This window comes from Geospiza fortis, unplaced genomic scaffold (genome assembly GCF_000277835.1).
Source record: "Geospiza fortis unplaced genomic scaffold, GeoFor_1.0 scaffold117, whole genome shotgun sequence".
Taxonomy (NCBI): domain Eukaryota; kingdom Metazoa; phylum Chordata; class Aves; order Passeriformes; family Thraupidae; genus Geospiza; species Geospiza fortis.
This window is the reverse complement of record NW_005054500.1, coordinates 711,178-719,677: the sequence shown is the minus strand read 5'-3', so window position 1 is coordinate 719,677 and position 8,500 is coordinate 711,178. Positions and strand designations below refer to the sequence as shown.

The following is an 8,500-nucleotide window of genomic DNA, read 5'->3' as shown; positions in this document are numbered from 1 at the left end:
AGCTTTAACAACTTCCTGTGCAATGAAAGCATCCAGTGCTTGTCGTGGTCACTGTGTGTGGGGCAGCCAGGGTTCCAGCTCTGGTCACTCTGTGGCACAACACAAGATGCTATTTTGGTTGTTTGTAGCAAAGTGCAGGAATTAATCATCCCTTTCCACCTTCTCTTGTTTGGCATTTGTGGGGGAGGGAGGCACGAGTGAAGCCTGCCTCTACTGTTCCTTCTGACTCATGTTTGCTAATTCCCTTTTTCTTTTTCCAATCACATTCCCTGGCTCAGCACAAAAGACTTTGCATCACATTGAGGACCTGTTGGAGAACCTCTGTAGGAACTGATGCCAGCCCTTCTCTCTCCCCAAGGCAACGAGGGCTGTCCCTCCTTTCTAACCCAATTCTCTGTCTTTTTAATTTCCACTCCTTGTTTCTCTGGGCAGACCACGGAATCCAGAGTGAACTTTGTGATCCTGAGGCAGTCTGGGCTGCAGCTGGGGGAGCCAGGGGAGGATGGCAGCACCTCCAACAGCAGCAGCAGCAGCAGCAATGGGGGCAGCCCCGTGCACCACCGGAGGCGACCAGACCAGAGCCACTACAGGAGAAAATCCACCTACCAGAAGGTGGGGCTGGGAAATGAGGCCAAGGTGCTGCTTGTTCTCGGTTTAGCAAATGCATTGTGTTGTTCTGGGATGGTGTTTTATCACAGAAGGCTGATCAGCAGCTCCATTTCTGCTTGGGCAGGTTTGGGGCTTTTGAAAAACCACTTTGTCATCTATAGGGAAACATCATATTAAGGGGAAAAGGTGATAAAATTTCTTCAGTGTTGGTGCAGAGCTGGTGTTTAATCATTTAAAAGGGAAAGGGCAATAGGGAATTTGCCATCTGTGAGATTTGTTGGGATTTGCTTCTTGACATCCATCAAGCCTGCACACTGAGGGTGCTGCAGTGACACCCAGCTGAGCTGGTGTGGGGCCAGAGCCCTTTATGGTCAGGAGAAGAATCCCCAGGTGGCCCCATGGAGCTGCTGTGACTGCAGAGTGGCTCTGCCACCCCTCTGTGGGGCACAGCAAACAGCAGGAGCAAGAGGGCAATCCCCAGTGTGCTGACCCCAGAGACGTAATCTGTGTGCAGAACTTCCAGCTGAGTGACAAACCTGCTGCAGCTGCTCAGAGTGCTGTGTTTCAGTGGCCCTGGAGCTCAGGGAGTTCCTGTCCTGTGTGGCTGGAGTGTTGTTCCTGCATTTAAATCCCTGAGTAGCATTTACACCCTGTTGTACAGCCTGTGCTCTAACGTGTGCCTTCACTGCAACCTAAACATTAAATCAGGGAGAGCTTCACTGCTTGGCATGAGCAGCCCTGAGATGAGCTCATGGCTTCTTCCTCAGTGCAAAATTCCCCTCCTCAGAGGGAGCATCTCCCTGCAGCAAATGGATTTGGGATCATTAGGACAGCACTGAGGGTTCACTTTAGAAATGCTGCTCTGTATTCCCACCCAGCAAGGACCTGGGAAGCTGACTTTGCCCTCCAGCAACATTGCTGGAATGCTCTGGATGAAGGAGACAAATGTTGCTGTCTTCCAGAGCTGGGCTTCTCCTGTTAAATGCATTAATGAAGTGCATTTTGTGCTGTCATTGCTTTGTAGGATTTGCCTCAGGGATATGTAAGTCACGAGAAGACAGTTGCAATAAAAAAGGAGCCAAAGGAATCTTTGGGAATCACAATTGGAGGTGGAAGGGATAACAAAAACAAGCTCCCTATCTATGTGACAAGTGTGCAGCCCATTGGATGCCTCTTCAGGGATGGCAGAATCAAGAGAGGTAAGGGAGGCTCTCAGACCTTTTATCCTGTGGGGTATTTTCAATGGAAGCTGGATTTGGACACTGAGAGAGGCTGGAAAAGGGCTCCCATGACCCCTGGAGGCTGAAATGGGCTCCATAGCCCAGGTCTGTAATAATCCCATTTTATTTCATCAACAGGGGATGTCCTTCTGAGCATAAATGGCATCGATTTGACTCATCTGAACTACTATGAAGCTGTCTCAGCTCTGAAATCCAATGCAGCTTCCCACTCAGTCACACTGAAAGCCTTGGAAATCCTCTCCCTGAACTCCCCAGAGCCAGCCCTGGACATCAGGGAGCAGGGGTTCAGCTGGTCCCCTCTCTGGATCACGTGGCTGGGATTGCCCAGGTATGTTTGTCAGGGACTGGATGGAGAGCTGTTAATTACAGGGTTGACTTTCACTCAAACACTATAAATTAATTACTTTGTTGATGAACTTGGAAGTATTCCTGGTATTCCCGTTTAGCTGAAAGGCAGTGGAAAGCCTCCTTTGCCAATGAGATCATAGAACAATGAGTACATAAGGAAATTCCACTGCTTTTCTGGAGTGACCCATCATTCCCACACTCCTGTTGGACAGTAACCATGCTTTAGAGGCCTTGAAACCCCCTTTTTTCAAGAGTGATAGTCAATGTTAGATACAGTCCTTGCTAAAGTACTGCCTGAAATCCCTTTGTGTCTCTGTCTGCATCCCCTAACACAAGCCAAGAGACACCTGGGCTGTCTGGGAGTTTCTAATCTGATCATCTCACTTAGGGGCAGACATTCTTTCAGTCTAACTCTTCTTGGCTGTTGTAACTGTGTCATCTTCAGCATGAAGCAAAAATTATTCTGCACAGTTGAGTTTTCCTGCTGCCAAGCTTTTCAGGACAGGTTTTAACCTGGTAAGTTCCAAGGGAAGCTTGAATTTCCCTCTCCTTCCTGGAGGGGTGAACCTCTGGCTCCCTCCCTTTAGCAGTTACATCAAAACACTGTGAAAAGCAGAGTCAGTTGTCATCCCAGCTGACTGCAGGAGCATCTGCAGGTGGAACAGAAAGCCAAGCCTGCTGTGGGAAGCTTGGATCATTTACAGCCTTGTTCTTTGAGACACCTAAAGAACCACTCACAAAGCGTCTGTTGTGTTACTTAGCAGCCTGTAAAGAAATGCTCAAGGAAAAAACCAGCCCAAGGAAAGGCAGCTTTTGTGTCTCCTGTACCTGACCTGTGCTCAGCAGCTCCTCCCATCTCCCTCTGCTCCCCCAGGCATTGGCCTGGCTGCTCCAGGCAGGTCTGGTGTGAGCTGGCCCTGAGCTGCACCTGGAGAGCCCAAAGCAGGGCACGAACCCTCAGCTGCTGCCTGGTGTTTGTTCCCTGGGCTGCTGCTGCAGTGAACTACAGCAAGGCAGAGCCTGCCTGGGCTTCTTTTCTTCCTTTCCCAATTTCTCTGGCTGTCAGGTGACTTGCAGCCTCCCCATGCTCTGTGCAGGGACTGGAGTCTTCTCTGCTCCTGGGTCTCCTGCCTTCACTTCAGGAGTGTCCTGACATCACCTGCATTTAATGCACTGCTGGGAACTCCTTTGCTGCTGGGATTGATGTTCCCCCTTCTTTTGACTCCTGAAGCAAGAAGTGATTCCAGATTCCTTTTACTCCAGCCTGCATTCTGGCCTTGGAATGTGTCTGCAGTTCTGGCTGTGAGGGTTGGTAGGAGGCACCCAGCAAGGATCCCACTTCGGGATCTGACAGAACCATCTCCTGTTTCCAGCACTAAAGAGGGGCTGGAATTCCTGTGCTTCCTCCCTGCTTCTCCCACCTGCTCCCAGGGAGACCTGGTGGCCTCTGGCTGGTCACCCACATGGTGTTTGTCACCTGGGCATGTTCAGGGTGCTCTGGCACCTCAGGGAGGTGCAGCTGCAGTGAGACCCCAGTGCCATCACTGCTGTGGGGTGGTTCCATTGCAGAGAGCTCCTGACCCACCCAAACTGGTTTCCTTTGCACAGGACCAAGCCCCCAGTGCTGCAGGGGAATGTCCATTGCCCTGTGGCCCTGACAGACCCTGTGTGCACCACACTGGCACAGAAACCCCCAGAAATGTGCCCAGACTGGAGCCAGCACCGGCTCCTTTTGGCTGCCCTGGCCCCAGTGTTGGTGTGTCCTGCAGGGTGAAAGCTCAAAGCTAATTGCATGTGTAATTTTGGGTTTGTTCAGCTTTTTTTCCCCTCAGTTACTCCTCTGCTCCAGCAGAAATATCCCTTTCCTTTTAGAGGAATGTATTTCTTTCTAGTTTGAATCCTGACTTGCTGCTGAAAAGTGTGAGTTGAAACGAGTGCTCAGGGCTAGGGAAGTGAATTTGATCCTTGCAACACTTGAGCCCCCAGTGTGTTTCATTCAGGCCTTGATTCTTGTACCTGTGATTTCTGTTTCTGTCAAACAGAAACCTTGGTTTCTTCCTAGCATTGTGTTAAATCCACACCAGCCACTGACAGTAGAAAATACCATCTCAAAAGCTGGTTTGGACTGGGCCCATGTTCTAATCCAGCACAACCTGGATCCCAAAGGTACCAGAAAACAAAAGTTTAGATTGATTATCTTTTCTCTCTAAGCCTTTGTTTCTTGAAAGCACAGTGCACTGTGTGGGTCATGGAGTAGTATTGGGGGTGGAAAGGCAATTTTCCTGCCTCTCTCTTCCCTGGGGTTTATCTGACTCCAGTCTGCCTCTTCCCACAAGAACCATGTGGAGCTCCCAGTCCCACCCCTGCAGCTCAGCAGGGACCAGGAACTGCCAGCTCAGCAGCGTGCTTGGCACCATAAACCCTGCACCTCGACCTTCCCTAAACTCTCCCATTCTTTTCCCACAGTCATTTTTGATTGTGGTAAATTAAAGTTTTTCTTCCTAGAACCCCTTTTTAATATGGAAAATGGATTCCTAGCAAACAGCCCTTTCCAGCTCCTGGAGAAACGTGCCTGATGTTTTTATTTATGTTCTGTGCTGACGTAGCCACTGCTGCTCCCGGGGCTATTCATTTGCAGAAGCTGCCACAGCCATGGCTCAGAGCTGTGTTTTTGCACTTGTGTGGTACCGGTGGAAGGAAAGCATGGAGGATTCAGTAAGCTCCAGCTGGGGCTCCTAGTGTTTATGTGTGAAAAACTCCTGCAAAAGTAAATTACAGTTTGAAAGTAGGTAATTGGATCTTTCTCCTGGTGAGAAGTTAACTGGGGGAAGGCTTTTGAAATCTGAAACTCCTCAGCAAACTGCTCAAGCAAAGCCCTTGAGGCAAAAGCGTTTATTAGGAAAAGTTTAGCTGCTGGAATAGCTCAGCGGGTGATGATGAGCAGGAGTTTCACAGCTCCGGTGCCAGGACTCAGCCCGAGCTGGAGCCAGGGCCCAGGAGAGCTCCTGCCACACCCTCCGTGTCACCTCGGGGGCTCTGTGCCACCAGCCCGGGCAGTGCTGCTGGCACTGCCATCTCACAGTGCCCGGGCTCCCCGAGGACACAGACCTCACTGGCTGGCACCCAGAACCAGGAGCTCTCACAAGGAGCCCAATAGCAGAATGGACATCCTGGATCCTCCCTGCTCTCACCTGGCAGCTGCTGCACCTCACATTTGCTGCCAGTGATGCTGAAAGCCTCCCTTGTGCCACTGCAGTGCACAGAGGGGATAAAATCCCTCCACTCTCATCACTTGCATGGGTGTAGCTGCTGCTCACTGTTCATTTGGGTTTGTCTCTGGTGCTGTGGGTGTTCATTAGCAGAATTCATGAAGTTATTCAGGAGTCTTGCAGATCCCAAACCCCTTTAGAGCTGGGTGATTTCCTCTTAGCACTTAAACCAATACTCTGCAAAGATTTCTAAAGGCCTGGCATCGCCCCATTTGAGAATTAACCCTCAGACACGCCTTGCAAAGGAGTGTCCCAAATCCTAAAACCCAGGAAAATGAGGCTGTTCATAGCTGTGCTTTCCATGAGGGAAAACATAAATTCCTGCTCAAGCAATTTTCCTCATAACTTCTCTGTTTTTGACACAGCTACCTTCACTTCTGTCAAGATATTGTCCTTAGTAAAGGAAACCTGGAAAGTTGGGGCTTCAGCATCGTGGGAGGCTTTGAGGAAAGCAAAGGCAACCAACCCTTCTTCATCAAAACCATCGTGCCCGGCACTCCCGCGTTCCGGGACAGGAAACTCAAGTAGGTGTGAGGTACCCGGGAACCATCCCCACCCCAGGGCTGGGGGTTCCAGACTTCCAGCCTTGGAAGGAGCTCAGCTCCAGGTTAATGACTCTTGCACAGTTTGGAAGTTAATATTGTTGCCAAGCTTGTAACAAACTAAGGCCTGCGTTAAGCAGTGTTCTGGTTTTTCCATAAAGGTGCAAGGAAAAGGAATTGACAGCCGTTTAAAACCTAACTGTGAATGGTTTAATTGAGAAATTAGGTGAAAGTAAAAAGGGGATGTTTGAGATGAATCTTGGAGGTTGCAGACTATAAAACTTGATGGATTAGGAGAAGTATCCCAACAGAAGCAGCAAAAGCTCTCCTGTGCAGGAGCCTTAACTCGAGCTTTGCTGAGATGGTTTGTGGTGAGATCCCAGTGGGAGGATCAGGGTGGGGCTGCAGGACCCCACAGGCACCTCCGGGGCGCTGAGCTGGCTCCGGGGCACCATGGGCTGCCAGGCACAGAGGCAGGGGACACAGCTGGGTGCAGGGAGCTGGGCTTTGCTCCAGAGCTGAGGGGGGAGCCCTGGGCTCCTGCTGCACTGAGGGACAGGCTGTGGGGGCTCAGAAGGGGCTGGGTGTGCCAGAGAGGGGCAGGGCCCTCTCCCAGCTCTGGTGGTGGCAGTGCAGCTCAGGGCCTGCAGCTGCAGGACTGACCTGGGCCAGCAGGGTTTGACCAGCACAGCCTGAGCCTCGCTGCTGTCACCCAAGCACCAGCAGTGTTCTTTTCCCTGCCCCCTGGTTCAAGGGAAGAAGTTCTTTCAAGGAGGAGTTGATGGTTTGGCTCAGGGTTAATAATGACCCCAGTCCTGACTGGATGCTGTCTTTGGGCAGGTGTGGAGATGAAATCGTGGCAGTGAACGGAGTGCCAGCAATAGGAATGAGCAACTCAGAATTAATCCCAATGCTGAAGGAGCAGAGGAACAAAGTCACCCTGACCGTGGTGTCCTGGCCAGGGAGCCTGGTGTGACGGCTCCACAAACCCCCAACACTTGCAGGTATCCAACAGCAGCTGGGCACCACCCAGGCCACACCTGCCAGGAACCAGGGACTGCTCCACTCCTCCTGGTGCATTGCCATGGAAGACTCCTTGCTTCCTTTTTATGGAAAACATTTTACCAACAAATCTGGATGCTGAATTCCAAGTAAGGGTTAATCCAACAGTTGTTGAGCTTCCCAGGCTCATTAAAGCTCCTCAGGATTGGTGGAGCACAGAAAGCTCTTCCCAGTGTTTCTCCACAACCTGCCCTGGAGGCTGCTGAGGCTTGCCTTGATTTTAGGGCTCTGCTTTCCATTGAGTATTTGAACAGGTTAAAACAGAGGCTTTAAAAGCAGCTGCTGGATCTGTAAGGATGTGGACCCAATTTAGGCATTTCTGTCTATCAGGATTCCCAGTCCTGATTTTTTGGTGTCAGTAACCCAAGGGATGATTTAACACATGAGAAGCCCACAGTAACTCAGAGCTGGTGGAGCTGTGTTACCTGCATGAGGGTCCTGGCACAAATCCCAGGTTAGGATCCTGCCAACTCCACTGATTTATTGCAAAGGGACAATTTCAACAGCTTAAAGAACCACTCTCAGAAGTATCAGCAAGAGGGGTTTCATTGAAATATGATGTTGCAAAATGTGACTTTATCAAAGGTCAAGGGTAAGATTCACTTATTGCACACAGGTTTCCCTGGTTTTAGGATTGATAAAAGCAGCTTTTCCCCGGAAGGGAGTGGGCTGGTGTCAGACAGCCCTGGCCCAGCCTGATGCCTGTCTTATTTTTCTGTTTCCAGTGATGAGGGGCAGAGTTCAGGCAGGGGCAGAAGCACCTGTACTGGCAGGTGAGATTTCTCCTGCAGTTCCCTTCATGTCCCTCTTACAGCTGGAGCAAAATACCAATTTATGGGATTGGGGGAAGCTCAAAGGATCCTTGGCTGCAGGAAGAGTCACCTCCAGAAGGAGACTGTGCCCAGCCTGGCTTCAGTTCAAACCCACTGTGCAGTTAAAATTTACAATTAAAGAACTGAAGCCCAGGCAGGGTGCTTTGACCTCTGACACTGTGAAAGTTCCTACTTGCAAACTCCACCTGAAGCAATTCCCTTTTCTAGCAGTTTAATGAGCACCAGAGATGATGGGTTCTTCTCAAACCAGGTTGCACTGAGAGATCTTTGCTCCTGTGCTGTCTCTGCTGCACCTTTTGCAGGAGCAGCTTTGTAAGAATCCAAGGAGTCTGTCCCCTGTCCAAATGCTGCCTGGAACGAATGTTTAATTCATTTGAATGAATGTTTAATTCCTTGTAGCAGCCATGCAAGGAAGAGCCCAGGCCTGGCTGAAGCTTCTCCTGGGCTCCTGTCATTTGCTGTCCCTGGGCCTTGTTCACACACAGTGACTTCACCTCCTGTGCTGGGAGCTGCAGACAGGGACAGCAGGGCCTGTCCCAGAGCCCAGGGCACTGCAGGAGCCTCAGCTCCATCCTGCCACCAGCCCAGGGCACCGC

General features: G+C 50.7%; 1 protein-coding gene across 1 annotated transcript in view; it reads left to right on the top strand.

Moving 5' to 3' along the window:
* The window catches only part of LOC102033020 (ligand of Numb protein X 2-like), a 23,244-nt gene extending 16,054 nt beyond the window's left edge, over positions 1-7,190 (top strand). The window contains exons 6-10 of the mRNA XM_005428722.2: positions 433-612; positions 1,634-1,808; positions 1,968-2,178; positions 5,833-5,991; positions 6,850-7,190. Coding sequence (XP_005428779.1) covers positions 433-612; positions 1,634-1,808; positions 1,968-2,178; positions 5,833-5,991; positions 6,850-6,985 — 861 coding nt within the window. The 3' untranslated portion in view covers positions 6,986-7,190. The remainder of the gene's footprint in view (positions 1-432; positions 613-1,633; positions 1,809-1,967; positions 2,179-5,832; positions 5,992-6,849) is intronic.
* The last annotated feature ends 1,310 nt before the right edge of the window (positions 7,191-8,500 follow it).